At 47.7% G+C, this 19,551-nt stretch overlaps 2 protein-coding genes across 5 annotated transcripts in view; one reads left to right on the top strand and one right to left on the bottom strand.

Annotated features, from left to right (window-relative positions):
* Nucleotides 1-1,650: 1,650 nt before the first annotated feature.
* On the bottom strand, nt 1,651-3,516 carry RPL35 (ribosomal protein L35). The gene is made up of 4 exons (XM_015644949.3): nt 3,411-3,516; nt 2,914-3,050; nt 2,510-2,591; nt 1,651-1,868 (listed from the first exon to the last, which is right to left on the bottom strand). Exons 1-4 carry the CDS (start codon nt 3,411-3,413, stop codon nt 1,719-1,721), a joined length of 372 nt encoding a protein of 123 aa, XP_015500435.1. The 5' UTR covers nt 3,414-3,516; the 3' UTR covers nt 1,651-1,718.
* A 572-nt stretch (nt 3,517-4,088) lies between these two features.
* Nucleotides 4,089-19,551, top strand: part of SCAI (suppressor of cancer cell invasion) — a 37,599-nt gene continuing 22,136 nt past the window's right edge. Inside the window, exons 1-4 of one of the 4 annotated variants that reach the window (XM_015644943.2) lie at nt 4,089-4,178; nt 11,955-12,016; nt 13,319-13,416; nt 15,100-15,231. In XM_015644943.2, coding sequence (XP_015500429.1) covers nt 15,125-15,231 — 107 coding nt within the window. In that variant the 5' untranslated portion in view covers nt 4,089-4,178; nt 11,955-12,016; nt 13,319-13,416; nt 15,100-15,124. Of the gene's footprint in view, nt 4,179-4,295; nt 4,363-11,954; nt 12,017-13,318; nt 13,417-15,099; nt 15,232-19,551 lie in introns of those variants that run through there. The other 3 variants (XM_033518359.1, XM_015644944.3, XM_015644940.1) reach the window with 3 other exon arrangements.

Raw genomic sequence — 19,551 nt, 5'->3', positions numbered from 1 at the left:
TCCCCCATTTTTGTGTTTCCAACCTTCTTGTTACTGATTGTCAAGCCAGTGATCTGTGCTGACTGGATCTTTGAGACAGCAGATCCTCTCTCAGCAGAGCAGCTGCTCCTGTGGTTGGGGAGGAAGGTGATACCTGCAGCACACCCTGATGCTGTCACCAGTCTCTGCAGTGGAGTTCACAGTGTTTGCTTTGTTGTGCTGTCAGGAATGCTGGCAGAGTCACCAGACTCCCCTCAGCTGCACTGCTGGAGCAGAACAGGGCACACACCTCTCCAGAGGGAAGCCCAAACCCAGCCAGGCACCATCTGGCAGCAGCCACGTGCCCCAGCCTGCCCCATCCCTGGCACAGGGGCTCAGCCCCTCTCCTGTCTCCTTCTGGCATCAGGCTCCTGGGATAGGAGTGTGTGGATCTGGGATCCTCACAGGGGGTGCTCCAGCTCCTGGGGGGCTGTGTGTGCTGAACAAGAAGCTCAGGCTCCCCCTGGAACAGTTCTGTCACTCAGGGCAAGACACTGAGACATGGAGACACAGCCCTCTGAAAGCCTGCCTGCCTTCCTGGGAACTCGAGTGTGAGCCAAGGAGCCGGTTCCCACATGCAGCTTGCCGTCCCCCGGCACGCTCTGGCAGCCTGGCCCAGGGCTGTGCCAGCCCAGCCCCGCTCGCTGCCAGACACGTCCCGTCCACCTCAGGCTCCAAACAAAGCCATGGCACAGCCCAGGTGACATCACAGCACGGCCACCCCTCACCATGCCACCATATAGGGGAAGTTCCCTGCGCTGCATGTGACCAGACCTCTCTGGATAAAACCAGATTGAGGCTTAAAAAGCCTTAATTGAGGGAGCAGAATTAAGATTTTTCCTAAACAGAATCTGGATCCAATCTAGGAACTCCCTAATGGATAGGGAATCTTTTATGTTCGAATGCATTGGCTGCACTAACACAAACCATGAGTGCTGCAGTCCTCACGCTCCAACAGCACTGTGGAACTCTTCCTCACAATCAGGACCAAAAAAGGCTTTTGGAATTGCAGCTCCATCTGAGTCCCAAAGAACTCCATGGGGGACAAAGACAAACCATTTAACCCATGCTGTGCTTTGCAGGTAGAAGTGTGGAATTGTGAGGCCACAGATGCCCTGGGAGTTCAGCAGTGCCACCCGTGGAGCTCAGACCTTTATCACACCCTGAGCTCAGTGACACCCACAGAACACCTGGTCTAAAACTATTCCCCGCCCCAGGGGGTTCTCAGGAGCTGTGAGCTTCCCAGGGATCTGAACCAAGTGCTGACAAGTTTCCATGAAATCCTGTAAAATCAATTAATTTGTTTCTAGTAACACTTAAACAATGGCACAAGATAAAACTTTAAACTATGATAAACAGTGGTAAGTATCGACTACCAACATTTGTGAAAAGCTTCCATTTTACACCCATCTCAGGTTAAATACATTTTTACATGTTTGGTTGAACCAACCACCCAGATCTGTACTCATTCATTGCCTCACTCCTCAGAGGAAAATAAACTGCCAAGTCTGTATTTTCATTAGCAGTCACAGTTCAGACACTTTCTGTGAATCCTCCCATTTCCCTCCATTAAGCTGATGACTCCTTTATAGCCTCTTTACCCACCACTACCAAAGAAACCACCAGTGACACTTCCAAACCAAACTCCATTTAATGAGCCATCCCCAGCCCCCCAGCCTAGAGCAGCAGCTTGCTCAGGGCTATGCCTTGATAGCAAATTTCCGGGCTGGGTATAATCGTTCCTTTCGCTGCTGCTTCTTGGTCTTCAGATTCTCCTCGTGCTTGTTGAGCCTGCGCCGCATGGCCCGAGTCTTCTTGGGCCGCAGATCCAGGGGTTTGTACTTCTTGCCCTGTTTGCAAAGACATGCAGCAGCTGAGCTCAGACACTGCTCTGGGCTGGGCTCCTGCCACAGCACCAGCACCACTGTCTGAGCCTCTTTTCCTTGGCATTGTCAATGCAGTCTGGAAGTGTAGGAGACTCCACTGAGAAACACGAGTGAATTCTAACTTTTGCAGCAGCTCTGACTCAAGTTTAAGTAATGTCTAATCTTACAAGCTTCAGTTATCCAGCACCTCTTGAAAAGTTCTTTTTTTCCCCACCCAATATGATCTAATTCAAACTCAAGGAAGCAGTATTCTAAAAATTACAGAAACTTATGGAATTAAATTATTTCTTGGTCATCTACAAGATGATTAAATTCCAAACAAAAGAGTACCTGCACTTCTACAAACTACATCTCTCCCAGCAAGTTCACCCCACCCCACAGAAGGGATGCTGCCAGAAGACTCCTGCAAAAGCAGACTCACACCAAGCTTGCAGAATTCTTGCACTAATATTTAAAAAGCAACCATGACCAGAGAACTTTAAACTGAACATAAACGATAGTTTTTCGTCGAGTTTTAAGCTTTTAAGTAGCAATCCTTCCCATAAACTTTGTAACTGTGAATAGCAAGAGAGTAAAAGCTACTTACAGAAGATATTTGTCCTTACCTTGTAGAACTTTCTCAAGTTCTCCTTCTGGGTCTGGTTGATGACAGTTAACACTCTGGCAATGGATTTGCGCACCACACGGCTGCAGGTGGGAAAGAGGGATGTCAGGACACCCTGCAGGACCACGGATCAAACCCGGGGCACAGAAACCGTGTGTGCTCCGGCCCCTTACACTGTGCCACACTACAGCAAACACCGGCAGCGCCCGGCTCATCTCCGCTCAACATCTCTGAGCACAGACACACACACCGACCCTCAGGCCTACTGACAGGTGCTCCTCTTTCCCGCTGGTTTTTTTTTTGTTTTTTTACAGCCCACAACAACCACAGCCCGCGAGAGCGGCTCTCAGACACGGCGCACTCGGCGGCCCCTGCCCATCTCCCCTCGCCCCCGACCCCACTCACATCTTGGACAGCTTGGAAGCGGCCCCGCCGGTCACTTTGGCCACGCGCAGCTGCGACAGCTCCACCTTCAGATCGTCCAACTGCTTCAGCAGCTCCTCCTTCTTCTTCCCGCGCAGGTCTCGGGCCTTGATCTTGGCCTGCGGACGGCGGACAGGCCGTCAGCACCCCCCGCGACCCCCGGGCCCGCATCCCGCCCTCCCTCAGCCCCCGCAGCGCCAATATGCGGGCCCAGACCCCGCTGGGAGTTGGGCGGATTGCCGGGATTCCCAGTCCCGATGGGACAGGGGAGGATTCCCGGGCTGCCGGTCCCGGATGCCGGCGGATGCCCGGTGGCCACTCCCGCGGGATGCCGGGGAATCCCAGGCGCCGTTCCCGGGGGATCCCGGGCGCCGTTCCCGTGAGACGCCGGGTGCCATTCCCGCGGGATACCGGCGGATGCCGGGTGCCGTTCCCGCGGGATGCCGGCGGATTCCCCACCCGCGGCCCGGCTCTCTCACCATGGCTGGCGGCGCGCGGCGCGGGGCGGAAGGACGGAAGCGGCGCAGGGACGGGGGCGGGGCCGAGGCCGGACCGTACCAACGCGCGCTGGGCGGGGGGAGGATCTGCGCGCCGCACGCCCCCCGCGGGATGCGCGGTGGGCCCGGCCGGGGCGATGACAGGGCGGGAGGCACGGCTGGCCCCGGGCTCTGGGGCTACAGCCCCGCGGGAGCCGCTCCGTGCTGCGGCTGCCGCCCCCGCCCTCTCTCGGCCGCCGGAGCCCGGTCAGAGCGCAGCCGGTGTTCCCGCGCTGGCCGAGGTGCGGCACTCTTACACCGACAGTGTTGGGGACGTGATGGCGGGCGGGGCGGGAGGGGCCGCCGCGGCACGGCGGAGCAGGGGCAGGGCCTTGCGCGCAGGCGGCCGCGCAGGACAGACAGACAGACAGACAGACGGAGGGACCGGTCTCGTTCCCCACGGTGCCGCTGCCGCCGTATCCAAGCAGCCGCCCGCCTCACCGGCAGTCCGAGGGAGGGCGGGGTCTGTCGATTGACGGCCAGTGCAGGCAATCAGAACGCCTTCTCACCGTTAGCCTGGGTGTTCGGCCAATAAGGCGCGTACGGGGGCGGGGCTGGCCGGCGCGGACCGGCGCGAGGCGGCAGCCGCGCTCCCCGAACCTCAGCGGCGCCGCGGCCGCGCCCGGACCGGGACCGTGCTCGGGTCCGGCGGGTGTGGACGGTGATCGGGGCCGTCCGGCAGCGCCTGCCCCGCTCCGACCCGGCCTCCAGGTGCGGGGGGCGGAGCGGCGGCGCGGGCGGACGCGGGCGGGGCGGCGGCGGGGGCGGGCGGGAGCGGCGGCGGCTGTGGACGCCTCGGGGCAGGCCCGGCGGCGGCGGCGCGCCCCTCACCGCGGTCTCGCCCCCTCAGAGCTCCGGGCCCGGCGGAAGAGCCCCGCCGCGCGTGGGAGCCCAGGTAAGGCGGCAGGTGCGGGCGGGGGCTGCGTGGAGCATCCCCCGGCGGCGCGGCGGGTCCGTGCTGCTGCCGCGGTGAGGGGCGGCGGGGGCGGGAGCCACCGAGGCCCGGCGGCGGCACGGGGCCGTGCTCGCCGCTGTCTTTGCTGCTAACGGAGAGGAGGAACACGATGTGACACGTCTAACGCTTAGGCCTGGGTTGGCAGCGTAGCTGAAATAATTACCCAAACGACCCCTTCTTTATTAACTTCTCCGTCCTCGCGCTCCCTTCCCGCTCGCGGCGGGCGAGGTTGGTGTCCAGCACGCTGGTGACAGGTAGCGGCACTCGGCATCGGCAAACGAGCCCCTTGGGATGGAATATTGCGGGATTTTACGGGAGCAGTCTGTGCAGTGCTGGATATCCAAGCTCCCGGTTTGATAGAATCATCAGTTCTGATTTTAAACTTCTATCGTAGCAGTTCCCTTGTCATCTTTTATTTTTTTTTAATTTTTTTTTAAATAGAGAGGTGTCTTGGACAATAGGTGACATGAGATGCTCTTGGGGACAGAAGCTGGATGGTTGTTATGTTGTGTTAACCCCTCAGATTTCTTGCCCTATTAAAATGTCCATAACCTATTAAAACATTCAAGATCAAGACTGCATATTTTCAGCTCTAGATCTAATCTTCCACCACCGAATAGGACCTGTTTTCATCAATGTCTGCGTTGCATGTCTGTCATTTAATAACCAGACTCCAGGCTTCTACGCTTTAGCTGTGTCTGGGCTAAGCACATCTAGTTCTCCAACCTGCAAAATGAACCCCTTAATATTAAAAAAAATCTAGATTTTGCACGAGCTATCCAAATGCAACCTGTAATTCATGGCATCTTGTCCAAGCTAATGCAAAGCAGCGCTGTGGGACCATATGAGGACTAAAATGTGAGTGAGTCTCCCAGCATGTGTGTGCATCCCACTGCTCCTGCGGGCTGCAGGACTGCTGTGGTGGTAGCAGTCTTTGCAAATTGTAGAAAATCATCCTGGTATCGGTCTTGCTGTGGGGTTTGCAGGTGCAGTTCCTGCCTGGGGTCTCCTCACCCCGCCTGAACCCGTGGTGTGGTTGTGCTGTCCCTTGCATGGTGGAGGAAGCACTTTGGGAGCTTGGTGCCCTGCTGGGGATTGTGTGTGTAGAAAAAAGAGGCTTCATTTTCAAATCAGATTAATACAGCCTCATTCAAGATGTTTGGATAAATTGGACGACGATTTATGTTAAATGAAAGAAAGAGTGAGTCACTTCACTAGGAGCAGAGAGCATTATTCTCCAGTCATTCTGGGCTCCCAGAGCAACACAGACAGTCCCAAATGTGATGGCCAGGTCCTTTACCGCAGGAAATAGAAAAACCATTCACAGAAACTATATGGAGAGGGGGAATATTTTGTGCTACAAAGGAGAATGTGATCATTGTTTTGTCTTGAAATGTAGCTACAATACAGTATCAAAATTCAGTTGGCAGTCTATGTCACTTACAAGCAAGGGATTATTTTATCACAACGATGTCTAGTTAGGCTTTGCTCTATGTGTAAGGATGTTACCACATTCTGTGTTCATTTTGCTCTTTGGAGAAAGTCGATCTACAAGTGATAAAGATGCTGAAAGTGCATTCCAGCAGAAGGAACATGAAGCTCATTGTTAATAATTTTTGTGTCCCTGTTTTATTTTGTGGAGGGAAGTAACAAAAATGGAGCGTAATGATTCAGATCATCGAGAAGCTTCTAACCCTAGTCAGTTCTGCGTTGGAATCAGATGGTGGTGCCCGTGGCCTTGCACGGAGGGCACAGATTTGGGGAGGTGGGAGCCGGGGGCTGCAGCTCTCCCGCGGCTGCTGCTCCTGTCACATGATGCTCTGCACAGTCCCCTGCTCGCACTGCAGCTGCCTCGCTGCCGTGTGCCACTCACATCTCCCTTCTTCTTGCATCACTTTTATTCTGGTTTAGCTCTGTTGGCGTTAAATGGAGTTGTTGATGATCTGCTGCGGCACAGATGGATAATGGGAATTCATTGGATTATCTGGACACGTTACTTTGTTGGCTTATCTTTTATTCTGCTTGGTATGCTTTGGGTAAGGAAGGAAGATCTCTGGTGTGAAAGTCTGTGGTGGTGGTGTTATTGCCTGAAGAGCTGAAATAGAACTGATATTAAACAAAAACCCCCAATGCTCCCACTAGCCCCCTAAAGCACAGTACAGCTATTGGATTTTGACCATAAAAACTTGGATGTTGATGTCTTTTTACACAGAACTTTACACAGGTCTCATTTTTCCATAAAAATTATTGCTTTTGTTGGAGCAATCTTGGGAGAAGGACAACCAGGACCTGTAAATGCAGATTTTATAATAATTTGTTTGGTGTTCTTGCATAAGAACATTCTGCAGGCTTGGCTTTTATAGCTAAGGTGTACTGTTAAAGCACAAAAGCTCTGTTCATGATGTATAGTTTTTAAACAGGCTGGAAACAGAGGTATGGTATGGAGCATGTGGTGCAGCAGGAGGAGACAGTTCAAAGGAGTGGACCGAGTTGTGTGTGGGAGCTGCACTGAGGGTCAAATGGAGGTCTGGTTCTGTAAAATATGTAAGGAAGTTGCCAACACAAATATTACCTTGCAGCTTACATGTGCTGAGAGAACACAGCACGGCCCTGCAGCAGGGATGGAACAGAGTAGCCATCAATCTAGTTCCCTGAGGATGTCAGGAAAGGAAGTTTGCAATACCAGAAAGCCTGGGTGGAACTGCAGGTTTAGAGGACTTGTTGTTTGAAGTATTTTTAATTATTGCTATTAATATAATGGAACACAGACTAGAAGCTGAGTTTTTAAAATATAATTAAAGCAGAAGTCAGCAGAGGGATTTCTCTGCTCTGAGGCAGAGGCATGGCTCAGGAGCAGTACCTGCTCAGGAAGGTGAATTCCTGGAGTGGTGATGCTCTCCATGCAATTCCCAAGCGTGCTGGCAGCTCCCACCAAACACTGGTTTGGAGGGAAGAAGTGAACTGAAGGGATCAGAAAGCTTTCCCAAGCTTGTCCTGCGTTCCCTTTTGTTGGAATACAGTTCCATTTGGAAGGCAGCCATTGGCACCTTGGCTGAGGATGGGAACAGGCTGCAGAGTGTGACGATAGCAGCTCTCCAGATCGGGCACTGGCCTCAGCTGCCATTTGGGCCAGCCAGTAAATCATTTGGCTCGCTGGAAGGAAGCCTCTCCATCCCTCTGCTGTACAATGCTGCTTCACGTTAGCTGTTCCTTTTCAAATTAATGAGTGTATATAAAAGAGTTAAACATCAGTTGTTAGAGGAAAGAAAGAAAAACCTTTCTTGTAGCTGGGATGCTTTTCAGGAACTTGGCTGCTGGGAAGGCGAGAGGCATGTGCTTTTCCACCCCGCTTTAGGTGATGGCTTAGTTCAAGGGGGCCCAGATTTGGCTCAGTCAACAGTTGTGTTGGCATCTTGCCATCAAATGTGCATAAAATGGAGCTGACTGCAATTCCCTCCTCACTCTAACATGGAGGGGCAGCCGGAGGGACCCGAGGCCGCTGTGCCGTGCCGTAGGTTGGCTTGGTTGTGAGGGTTCCCTGGGATGTGCAATCCCTGCAGCACGAGCTCTTGCATTGTGACTGGGTCGTTGCTTTTGAATCCCTGGGTTGTATTTTGGTATCTTGTCACAACTAATGCATTTCAGCCCTCGTTGTGCCTGTGCTCCCAAAATCTCTCTCACAGTGGCTTGTGTGCTTTTCCAGATGTAGGAGGTTCATCTCTCATTTGCAGGCTCTTCCTATGATTCTGTGGCTTATGCACATTGCCACAAAATCGAGATAAAACACAACTGGCATTTTAGCTGCTCCAAGAACATTGTGTGTAAATAAACCACTAAATAGTTCAGCCTGTGAAATGTAAATACACACAGCTCACTGCCACAGCTGATGGTGTTTTTCTGTCTCCCTTCTACCCTCCCACCCCTGCCAAGAGTGGGCCAGCCTGATGATTTTTTTTCTCTTGCTCTTTCATACAAAGCAAATGACTGTTAAGTACCATGTAGGTGGTATGCAAGCACCACGACAGATTCATTATTTGAATTTGGATAAAAAGAAACACTTGTGTCCTCTTTCACATTGCTTCTGCACCATCTTCTGGAGATTCCTAGACTCTGATGACCCAGAAATTCTTCTTTGGTCTGACTTTGAGCTTGAGCCTATTTTTAATAGCAAACCAGTGAAGTCAGTAGAAGAGCAGAGGCCCAACTGTGATGACAATTTTAGCCTGTGCCCTTTGTTCATCCTATACACAAAAGGTCGTGAACTGCAGTCAAAGAGGGATCACAGAGGGCGCAGAACAGACAAAGGTGGAACAAATTGTCAGTGGCAGAAACATAAAGAAGGGAAGTGAAAGTTTTTTGTTCTGAAGGCGATTGAAAGCCACGTGCATCCCATGGTGAGATCATGTCTCTTGTGTTCAAAGTGAGTCTGCCCAGAGTGAATTCAGAGGAGTCTGCTGTTGAGGTGTGGCTTCCATGATCTCAGTGTAGGAGGCAGGAAGGGACTACACGGTTTCCATGGCATGATGTTAATGAGCACCTCCGCATTTTTCTGAGAGAAAAGATGCCAAAGCTGCAGTTCTGGATACAGACAGGTGTGCTTCTAAGCAATAAAAGGATTTTAAAAGATGTCTGAAACATATGAAAAACCTGATTCCAGACGAAGCACTTACTTGAAGTTAAAATAATGGGATTGACACTGCATATTGTATTTTCTGACTCATTTGACTCAGAATGGGGTTGACTTTGTGGTGTTACCTATTTTCCTACCGGAAATCATGAGACTGTTCCTGTTGAAATGTCACAGGTAATGCAGTGGCAGCTCCCCTTAACTCTGAGGTCTTATTGTGAGGCTGTTAGCAGATCTTCTCATCTTCTGATGTGCTGAGGAAGGAATTGTGCATTCATGTGAGAGTAGTAAACTTTCAGTTTGCAGTAATACAATTCGTGCAACTTGTATAACAGTTCTTGTGTAACTGTGAGTGCCTACTCTCTGCCACTTCCACTGGCCACAGCAGTGTGCAGCTGGGGAATGTGCATGTGGGTTTATCTTGTGTTCTTATTTATCCCCTGCCTGCTCCTTTCACTTTTTTCAGGAAAGCAATTGCATGATCAGGGTTCCTCTTTTTTCTTTTTCTTCAAGCAGCTATCAAATCTCTTGTGTGATGCAACTGTTGTTGCTCTAGGGAGAAAGGTCCTGAAGATTATCTCACGAGTAACTTTCACAAAATTCAAAAGAAGTTGAAGTAGAGTGATGTGTTTAGTGCGTCTATTAAAGGGAAGGACAGACAGAAGAAAGTTGTTGTGTTGTAGGAAGCATCTGGCCAGCCCCTCAGAACATGTGAAGCCCCAGGGCAGTGGAAACTTTCCCTGTGCTGGGAGATCTGGGTTTATTGGGATGCAAAGGGAGGGATCAGTCCAGGTCCATGGGGGACCAGGCTGTCTGTCCCTGGAGGAGCGACTGTTGCCACTGGCTGTTCCTGCACAGGAGTGTGGGTGTGTTCATGCACAGGCTCACTGGCCTTTCTGTGTTTTTATTATTTTTTTAAAGTGACTTCTGTCTTGCCTAATCTTTGGAGGTAGCAGTATTTTTGCAAGTTAGCTGTAAAAATTCATTTAGTAGGAAAACCAGCTTCTTGGAGAATTCCCAGTAGGAGGTAGTTGTACCTAGTTGTATTTGCATGTGATTCTATCAGCCATGCTGTAATTTTTATATGAAACCAGGCTTTCACCCTTGTAATTCATATCTCCTTAGTGCCCTTTGAAATAAGCAAACATCTAGGCAGAGAGAATATTATTTGACCAGCATTATCAGTTAAATACAACACCTACTTGTTTCTGTTTCTTAAGTTAGAGTTGCTTACCATTGTGGCATTCAGACAAAAGTGTCCCCAAAGCCCAGATTATGTCTTTTTCCTTGTGCCGCCCATGTGCACAGAGCACTGAGCAGAGCTGGGACAGAAATGCTCCAGTTGTTCTCTGAGCTGGCCCTGGCCATTGCTGTCCCCTGGGACTGAGCTTTGCCAGGAGCTCAGGTGTGGGCTCAGCCTGCTCCCAGATGCCTCCTGCAGCATCCAACGAGCTGCTGGAAAAGGAGCTGGGTATGTCTGGAAGAGCTGCAGCCACTGCAGTGCAGACATGCCCTGAGGTGAACAGTGGTTGGGGTGAGGAATGTCTGTGATTGGTTCCAAATTTTACTGAAAACCTTGGAATAATAAAAGAAATCTCCCCCCCCGCTCCCCATTTTATAAAGAAATGGTTTGATATATAACTGCTCACTACCATTCTGTCTGAATTCCTGACTCTAGCAGGCTGTGAGGTTTTCAGTGCCTGTCTGGGGGAATTGCTGATTATTTATTTCAGTTTTTCTTGGGCAGAACTGAATGGTGTCTTGGGAACTTCAGGGCAGTGGCTCTTGATGGAGAGTTAGGTATTCTGGCAAGAGGAATGGATTTGGTTTCTGATGCATTTTGTGTTGTCTGAGGCTCTGTCAGGACTAGCACTCTGAGTAGATCACATGGAAACACACAGATGGTTTTCCCAAAACGTGCAGTACAGCGTTGAAAAAAAAAAACATGAGACATGAGTGTGCCAGTCTGCAGAAGAAAAGGACAGGCAAATAGGAAGCCAAGGTAGGCATGCTGCTTGGTGAAGGTAAGATCAGCTGTTTTTTGATAGAGTTCTGAGGCATGATGGTTCCAGGCTTTGTGTATGAACGATCAGGAGCTTAGTTTTATCTGTATTGTTAATTTTCAGATAAGAAATAGATACCAGCTGGGTGTCTGGCTTTGTGTCGCATCCCCTTTTGGCAGTGATGCTGTGGGAGATGTGTCAGGATGAAAAGTGGAAAGAGAGCTGGTCTCTGACTCAAGGTTTGACAGCTTTAAAATCCTGATAGACGGGAATGTGTTTTCCACCATTGGTTTCTGTAGAGAGCAGTTCTAGGAACATCTTAGCTTGGGGGAAATCCTGTATCAAAACATAGATGAACAAAGTGTGTTTGCTTTTGGTTTTTGGTTACCACTTGTGCCTCTAAGTGGGAAGCATTTGAAAACCAGTCCATAACTGGAGAAGAAATTATGGCTTAAAAAAAGGCAGCTGGGTTGTACAAGTGCTCTGTTGGGAGGTCAAGGTGCCATGTCCAGCCCACTGCTGTGCAGCTCCAGTAAACTGCTCCTGATTCTACTTGTCCTCGCTGATACATGAGCTTACAGACCCCTGACATCCTCCTGTTCACTGTGCCCTCTGGTTACACCACAGCTGCACCTCCAGTGTGTGAGGTTTTATTTGCTCCTACGCATCGGATGGGAAGTTATGACCCTCCCCTTCCAGCAGGCAGCTGAATGGCAGCTTACAGTGATGCTACCTAGCAAATCTGAGAGGATGTAATGCACTCATTGAACATATCCATGCTGGGCTTGCATTGTCATTCCCTCACAGCTCACGAAGCCTGCCTTGCTTTGCAGGCCTGAATCCCAGGGCAGGGCTAGTGGGGAGTGCATACCATTAACTTCAGCATTCTTTTTCCCTTCCAGCTAAGCCTGGAAAACCTTAGCCAAAAGACAGCAAACCACAGGGAAGTGGAGACGTGTGTGATGTAAGTGACATCTGACTTTGAAAATACTGGCCAGCACCATGAAACCTCTATCCCTGTCCTGTATCCCTCCTCCTGCTGCCCTTCAGCTCCAATTTTAACTGCCATCCTCTGGGATGTCTGTGAAGCTCTGCAGCCTGGGTGTTGCAATGGGATAAATTTGTAAAATCTAATAATGTATTGCATTAAGCAAACCTGGAATTGTGTGTTCTGAGAGCTTGTAGGGAAGAACCTGGCACACCACGTGTGGGGCTTGGCTAGCATGGGTTTTCTGCCTTGTATGGCCTGAGGAGTTGGCAGAATCTGAGACAATAATAAGTTCTGCTGGAAGCCACCATTTTCTGACTTATTCTAACAGTCTTTTAAACCAATGTTTCAGTGTCTCCTTCTGCAGACTCTGGAGAGCATTTTTTTAATGTGTTACTTAAGAAAAATTGTCATACAAAACAGCCCAACAGTTTCTTTTGCATGAAAGAAAGCAAAAAGCATCAAACAGAGAACAAGACATTAAGTAGGTGATATTCCTGCTATAGTTGGGCTGTCAAAACTGGGAGAACTGTCTGTCTGCAGACAAGCACAGATCCATGTGATAACTTCTAGTATCAAAGGGAAGGAGAGGTCCCCGCTGTGGCTGTGTTCCTGGTTGCTTTTTATTTATATTGTTCATTTGGAGCTGAGCAGTCCCTTAGGAAAGGGCGATGTCAGGAGCTGTATTCCTCCCTTTACTGTGCCCACTTGCTGTTCTAATAATAATTCTCCCTCCTGTCTGTACTGCTGCTGCATTACAACACAGTCCTTAGTGCAGGAGCACCTCCTCCTCTCCTGAGCTGCTCCTGATAGTAGCTCTTCCTTTGTACAGCACCAAATACCACCCCCTCCAGAGCATGATAAACCAAAACCAGTGCATGAGATAACTACTTTTATTTTCCTTCTCTGTCAGCTGGAAAAGCCAGCTTCACATATTTTTCTTGCCTTCCAATACCTTTCACATTGGCAGGCTATGGATTTTCTTGTGTATCTTTTATTGATTGCATAAATGGCCTCTTCACAGTGGGTCTGGTGAACTCCTTGCATGTGAGAACTACTTGGTTTTAAAAAACAACCCAAAGCCTAGTTGGTTTTACTTGCCTGGGCCAGGGCTAACACAGGTTATGTTGGCAGTGCTTGGGGTTGTTGGGTAGTATATCTTCAAGACAGTGTAAAATAAAATTCACTGCTATGAAATGAAAAGACTGATATCTAGACTGTATGAAACATACTTTGCAACTTAAGCAAGCTCCTCAATTTTTGCAAATGTATCTGAAGCTGCTGTGGAGTGCCTGGACTACCACGGTGGAGCACAGAACCTTCGGGCTCGCTGCAGGATTTAGGTCACCCTTGCTGTGGAGCACACAGGACCTGGGGTATTGTCCCTCTTCCTGAAATTCCTGAATCACCTCCTGGCTGCTTCTGACATCTGTTTTTTGGGTCTCACTGTTCACTTCAGTCTCATATGTTGGTGCTTTAAGTACTTTTTGTTGTTTGTTCTGTGCTGTGTAAATGTGAATGTTCAGAGGTTTCAGACACAGGCTGGTGCTTCACAGTCTTCATGTCCTTCTTGCCAGGCTCATGCCAAAGCTTGTGACATCTGGGTGGTATGTTCTGCACTCTGGCACCCATATTGCAGTTACCTGAGTACAGAGACACTTCTTACCTTTTTCTGGAGCTTTCCAACAAGTGGTTTGTGCAGTGCCCCCATGGCCTTGCACTGGTGCTCTGATGCGCTGTCACATGGGTGTGTATAAACAAGTATATGTGGGCTGCATTTTGTCTAAACTGGGAAATCATGAGACTGCTTGGTTGGCAGGATGGCCCTCTAACTTACCCCAAAAGCTGGGTGGAAACTGCCAGTTTCTTCTGCATTTGTTGGGCATGAAATATTTGTTCAGGGAAGCATTTCTGAAGCCTCCTTAGTTATTGTGAGGAATTTTTTTGTGACAGTTGCTGAAAGATGCTTCTGGGTGCTTCCTGATGGCTGGAAAGAGTGAGCTTTGCCATTTCCTGGCTTGGACTGGGATATGTAGGTAATTATTTGTGCAAATAGCATCCAAATAGAGCTGCTGCACAAATGGAAGCTGGTTGCTTAACAGAAACACTTACCAGAACTGGTAGGGAAGCTGCTGGAAGTAAAAGCTCTGCATTTGCCCAGTTAGAGGTGTGTTTATCTTGCACAAAAATCCTGAGCATGGCAGAGCTGAAGATCTAGCAGCCATTTCCAGAGATGTTTGGTTGTTGCTTCTGCTGCAAAATCTGTAGCTCATCTTTGTATGCTCAAAAGGAAAATTTGATATCTGTGTATGTCTGGAGTAAGATTTTTAAAGCCACTCTGCCTCTGTAAGCTTTCATATTCCCTTGCTTACTCAATTCTACAATTATCTACATTATATCCTAGTCTTTTTTCAGATGATTCTTGTACAATGTAACATTTTACTCATGTGAAGAATAAAAACAGATCTGCAGGTATGAAACAGATCTGCAGTTATGATTGTTGGCAATGCCACCATGGAATCAAACAGGAGGATGCAGTGAGGAAGGATGGTACGGTACTTTTTAGCATTCTGGCTAAATTTCCCGTGTTTTAGCAATAGGAGCTATTGAGCTACAGTTTTCAGCATTTATAGAAGAAAGTGAAATGTAAAGAGAACTGAGGCTGGTCTCTAAATACAGCTGCAGGATAAATACCTCTGCAGAAGGCAAATTTGGAGAGGATTTATTTGTCCAAGTGTGAAACCTGCGTGTTGTTTGTGCTACAGTCCTTTCATTGTCAGTTTTGTGTTTGTGAAGACAGTCCTCAGAGTTATTTTATTTTTTGACTGTTGTACCACTGTTACTTTTCATTCTGCTCTATTAACTAGTGCAGTGTGCAATAATTAGTCCCATGCTTGGATTCTCAGCTGTTTTTTTTTAAATGAGTCTTGGGAAGAGTAACCTGTGGAGAATTGCATGCTCTGTGTTACATCCCCATGGAACTGAACATGCATCTCAGTCTGGATGAGTTCATAGCAGCCCTTGATTTTTGAGTAATATGGCTATTTTTTTCTTCATAGGACTGAGCTTGCCATAAAAGAAATCATGTCATCAGGGGGAGCTGAAGATGATATTCCTCAAGCAGAGAGAAAAACTGTGACAGACTTTTGCTACTTACTGGATAAATCTAAGCAGCTCTTCAATGGCTTAAGGTTAGTGGATTTTGACAGTATTCCTTCAAAAAAGCCTTGGAACACACACTGCAGTATGTGATGCTGAAGTGAATTGTACAGTGAACATTTCAAACCCAAACCCAGTAAGTTTGTTTAGGAGAGAACAATGCACCTCTGTATGGGTACTTTTGGACCATGTATGTAAGAATGTTTGTAGGAGCAGAGATTCCAGTTTCTAGTACACTAGAAATTGGAAATCCCATGAAATTGATGTGATTATTACTGAAATGGTGTGTTTGAAGGCCACAATTAAGGATTAGGTGTGACTGTGCAGTCCACAGCATCCAAATCCAAAACACTACTGTCTTTGTGAAAAAAGTAAGGATGAGGAGGATTGGTCTGGATGCGAGGAAAGGAAGAGAGGGAATATTTTGGGGAAGAAATTTAGGAAGTGATAAACAGAAACCCTATCCTGTATGTGTCTAGTGAAACAAGTACTTAATCTGAGCTGTGGAGAAAGGTAAAATCTACATCTACTAAGCAGCTGCAACAACAGCTGGAAAGTCTGAGTGGTTTGTCTGCAGGGGAATACATGTTTGGACAGTAATATGGATATCCTGTTTATGTCAATATATGCTGAGTTAAACAGCATGTATCCAAAGCTGCTTTATTTCTAAGCTTTGCTGTAGTCTCTTAAGTAATGGGTTTGAGCTCATATCTGGTTGGCAGTTCAGCCTCTTACTGGTTTCTGAGTAATGCTGTATGTTTGGGCCCTTATAGCTTGCTGTTAGTCAAACACAGATGGTTAGCAAAGATGCTTTTAATTCCTCCACCCCCCGCTATTGATAATCCTTTCATGTGCTTTAGAAGTTGATTACCAAATCCAAAACAAACATTTTGTGCTCCAAAATCTGAATGGCAAATGGGCAGTAGGGACAAGGAGTTCTTGGTGATTGTGTTTGACCCCCCCCCTCCCCCCATGAAAAACAGTCTAAAGCGAAAGGATTGAGATCTTGAGACCAGAATTTCCAGGACTATATGACATTACATTGGCTTTCTGATAGATTTTGCTTGAAATTTTGGACTGAGTCACTGAAGAGTACAAATGAACACAATTCATGTGTGGCTGCATGCTGCTCCAGTTCAGATCAGAGAGGTGGCAGAGAACCTCCAGCCATTCTGTCTCTGCTTTGGCCATGGAGGGAGGAACTGCTTGTATCACATTTTGAGATGAGAGATGGATTTTCTCAGTGTATCCACAGTACTTTTCCAGAAAGAAACATTCTTGTCCAGCTAAATGAAAAGAAAATGAAAAATAACTTTGGATGAAGTATGACAAGTGAAAATAGAGATGGGATTAAGCAGCCAGTTCTGCTGTGTGAAAATAGGAACACTGCAGAATGGACACCTGCCTTTGTCCTTACTGTAACCTGGCACAGTTACTTCTTACACTTGACCACCATTTCACCTCTAAGACCTGTGATTCCCATGGGCATAATGACAGGACAAAGCAACATTATAATTCTCAGGTATCTTCTCTGTTAGTGCTTGTTCTCTGGGGAGTTCACCTGGAAATGTCTTGGCAAGCATCCCAATTCTTAGTCCAGTTGCTTGCTTTTCCCTCCAGCATAATAAATGCATTTGATTCATGCCTGATGCCCTCTGTTTTGAAGATGATGATGGCCTTTGCTCTGTGTTTTATGCTATTCTCTTGCCCCTACCACGTTTCATAGAAAATAAGTAATGGGGGAGGGAGAGGAGAGCAATAATTTCCTTCCCAAAACCTCCTTTGGGCACTTCAGCTACAGGGAGCTGAGCCTATAGCTGTGTTGGCAGCTGCTTAGCTGTTGCTGCTGCCAAAAATTGCAAGGGCTCAGCCTGCCACGTCTTTGTTTCAGTAGCATTTCCTTCCTCTCTTCCCAATACAGATGCCAAATACAGCATTTGAGGAAAACATATGATGGTCTGCCAAGGTTGCTGCTCGAAAGTGTACTTTGTGCTCGTGCTCCCAGTGATAGCATCCCCTGTGGCTGTGCCTGTTAGGATAACCCAGGGGGGCTGTCTTTCTAGTGTCTCTACTCTGGGCTATAAGTTGGAATACACTGTTAATGAAGTATGTTGCAATGGTTCTCTTCTCCCCTTTACCCACTCCCACTTGATTTTTTTTCTTGAAAAAGGCTGGGAAGAGGGAGGGTATAAGGAAGCAGTTTGTCATGGTGTATTGTCACTGGTATTATTTTCTTTTAAATGTTAAAAAGTATTTAAATGTGTTCAGTATCACAAAAAAGCCTGAAACTTCAAGGAATTTAAAAACTTTCCATAACTATATTTTAGGGAAGTGATTATCCCTTTGTACTGGGCACTGGTGAGACAACTTGTCCTGTTCTGGGCCCCTCGTGGCAAGAGAGATTCTGAGGGACTGGAGAGTGTCCAGGGATGGGAACAAAGCTGGGGAAAGGTCTGGAACACCAGGAGCAGCAGAGGGAGCTGGGGGACCTCAGCATGAAGAAAGGAGGCTCAGGGGGTACCTTCTGGCTCTGTGCCACAGCACTTTGATCCCACTGCTGCCCAGGTTCTGGGAACAGGAGCTTGTAACTACTACAAGCCCATGAACATAAAAGGAAATTGCCTCTTTTTATCACCTGTCAAAACTGTGAATGTATTTAAAGCTTTGAATGTTAAACTTACAGTTATTGTAGCCTTCTCCTTTGAAGCGTACTGCTGAGTCTCTAGGACCTTCTCAATATCTTTAATGTCCCTATGTGACAACTTCCATGTGGCACTGGCCAAGCACACCTCAGCACCTTTAATTGGGTTTCAGCCAGTATTATCTGGCAGCATGACTGAAATGAACTCCTGACAGAATGAGCATATAAGTAGTGCTGGTCTTTGTGGAGACAAAGAGTACAGCAAGAATTGGATAAAATTCTGGATTGTGTGAAATTTATCCACCAGCCACACTAGTGCAGCAAGAGAACCAGTCTTCTGTGCCCAGTGTGAGAAACCCATCCTTCTAGAACACCAGTTCTAGAGTATCTTCACATCCCATTTGGAATGTTTTAAAAGCCAAGAAATTTGAGATGGTTTCCAGTTGTTGCAGGCTGTTGTACTGTCTCAAATCTCCAGCCCCTCCTCTGCATTTGGATTCATTTGGCTACCTCTTAATCCCTCCTGTGGTGGTGTTCAGCCAGAGTGGGTGCACCCTGCTGCTGTCTATGAGCCAGCAGCCTGGGCTGGGCACACCCCACAGGAAAACCTGCTGCCTTGGTCTATCCTCAGTGCTCTGCTGTCCTTCTGTAGAGCTGGAAGTAGCAAAAATCTTGCTGTAACAGGTCTTGAGCTCTCAAGGTGGGTGTATAATTGCTTCTGGGTCATGTATTCCTTGTCTCCTTTGGTGGGAGGAGCTGTGTTAAAAGGCCACTCTGCAATCAGCTGAGGCTTTGGGATTCTTTTGGGCTATTTCTCACCAAATAGTGCACATCCCCATGTTCTATTAAAAAAAAACTGCACTAAATGCTTATGCATATGTTTTCTCATGGCAAAATTTCTTGGTATGTGGGAGCAGCATGTGTGATGCTCAGCACAGAGCAGTAAAGGGGTGTCAGGAAGGGCAACTCTTGTCTGTGAAAAGCTGTAGTGAAACCACAGTAATGTATTGTCATAAACGAAGTTTTATTACAGCCATGTCAGAATACTATCAAAAGAACAAGTGCTACTGTCTGTTTCCATGGAGATCCTTCCCGTTCCCTGGGGAGCTGAGGAATCCATGGTATTGTGCAGCTATGCCAGCTGCAATTAGGCGAGCACGCTGCTTGAGGAATATCTGTGTGGACACCCAGCAGTGGCCAAACACATGGACTCTGGACCCACAGAGGCTTCTTAAAACACCACCAGTTTTCAGATACTCAAATCTAATGTAGCACAGTTAGTTGAGCTGGGTTTCATGTTTAGGTTATGGTAGAATGTTTAGGCTTGTGCAGAGGAAGGTGTGGGATGGGGAGGTGACAGGTGAGGTTTAGAGAGTGTGTTAATTAGCTTATTAATGAGGGATACATGTATGAGCATCATCAGCCCATAGTTACCTGCTTATTTCTTAGTTTGTGCAGATACCAGTGTTTGAGGGAAGGGTGTTTTCTTGGCTTAGGGTTCTTCAAGTCAACTTGTTAATTCATTCATTCTGCAAGTTAGTGCCAGGGAACTTTTATTTGTATAATTTTTAAAAAAATTATCAATTTTAGTGTTGTTTTGTATTTATATTCTTTTTTTATATATACTTTAACATTGAATCTTATGGATGTGCTAATTAAATTAAAGCTACCTCTTGCTTTGCGTATCAAAGTCTGTGCTGTATCTTGGGTG

This window comes from Parus major, chromosome 17 (genome assembly GCF_001522545.3).
Source record: "Parus major isolate Abel chromosome 17, Parus_major1.1, whole genome shotgun sequence".
In the NCBI taxonomy this organism is placed as follows: domain Eukaryota; kingdom Metazoa; phylum Chordata; class Aves; order Passeriformes; family Paridae; genus Parus; species Parus major.
This window is presented reverse-complemented; position numbering and strand designations above follow the sequence as displayed.

Bases quoted from the DNA above. Each gene is read 5' to 3' on its own strand.
- RPL35 (XM_015644949.3), bottom strand. The intron at 2,592-2,913 runs GTGAGTGGGGTC...TCCCACCTGCAG, and splicing joins GCTTCCAAGCTGTCCAAGAT to CCGTGTGGTGCGCAAATCCA. The intron at 1,869-2,509 runs GTAAGGACAAAT...CTTTGCAAACAG, and splicing joins ACTTGAGAAAGTTCTACAAG to GGCAAGAAGTACAAACCCCT.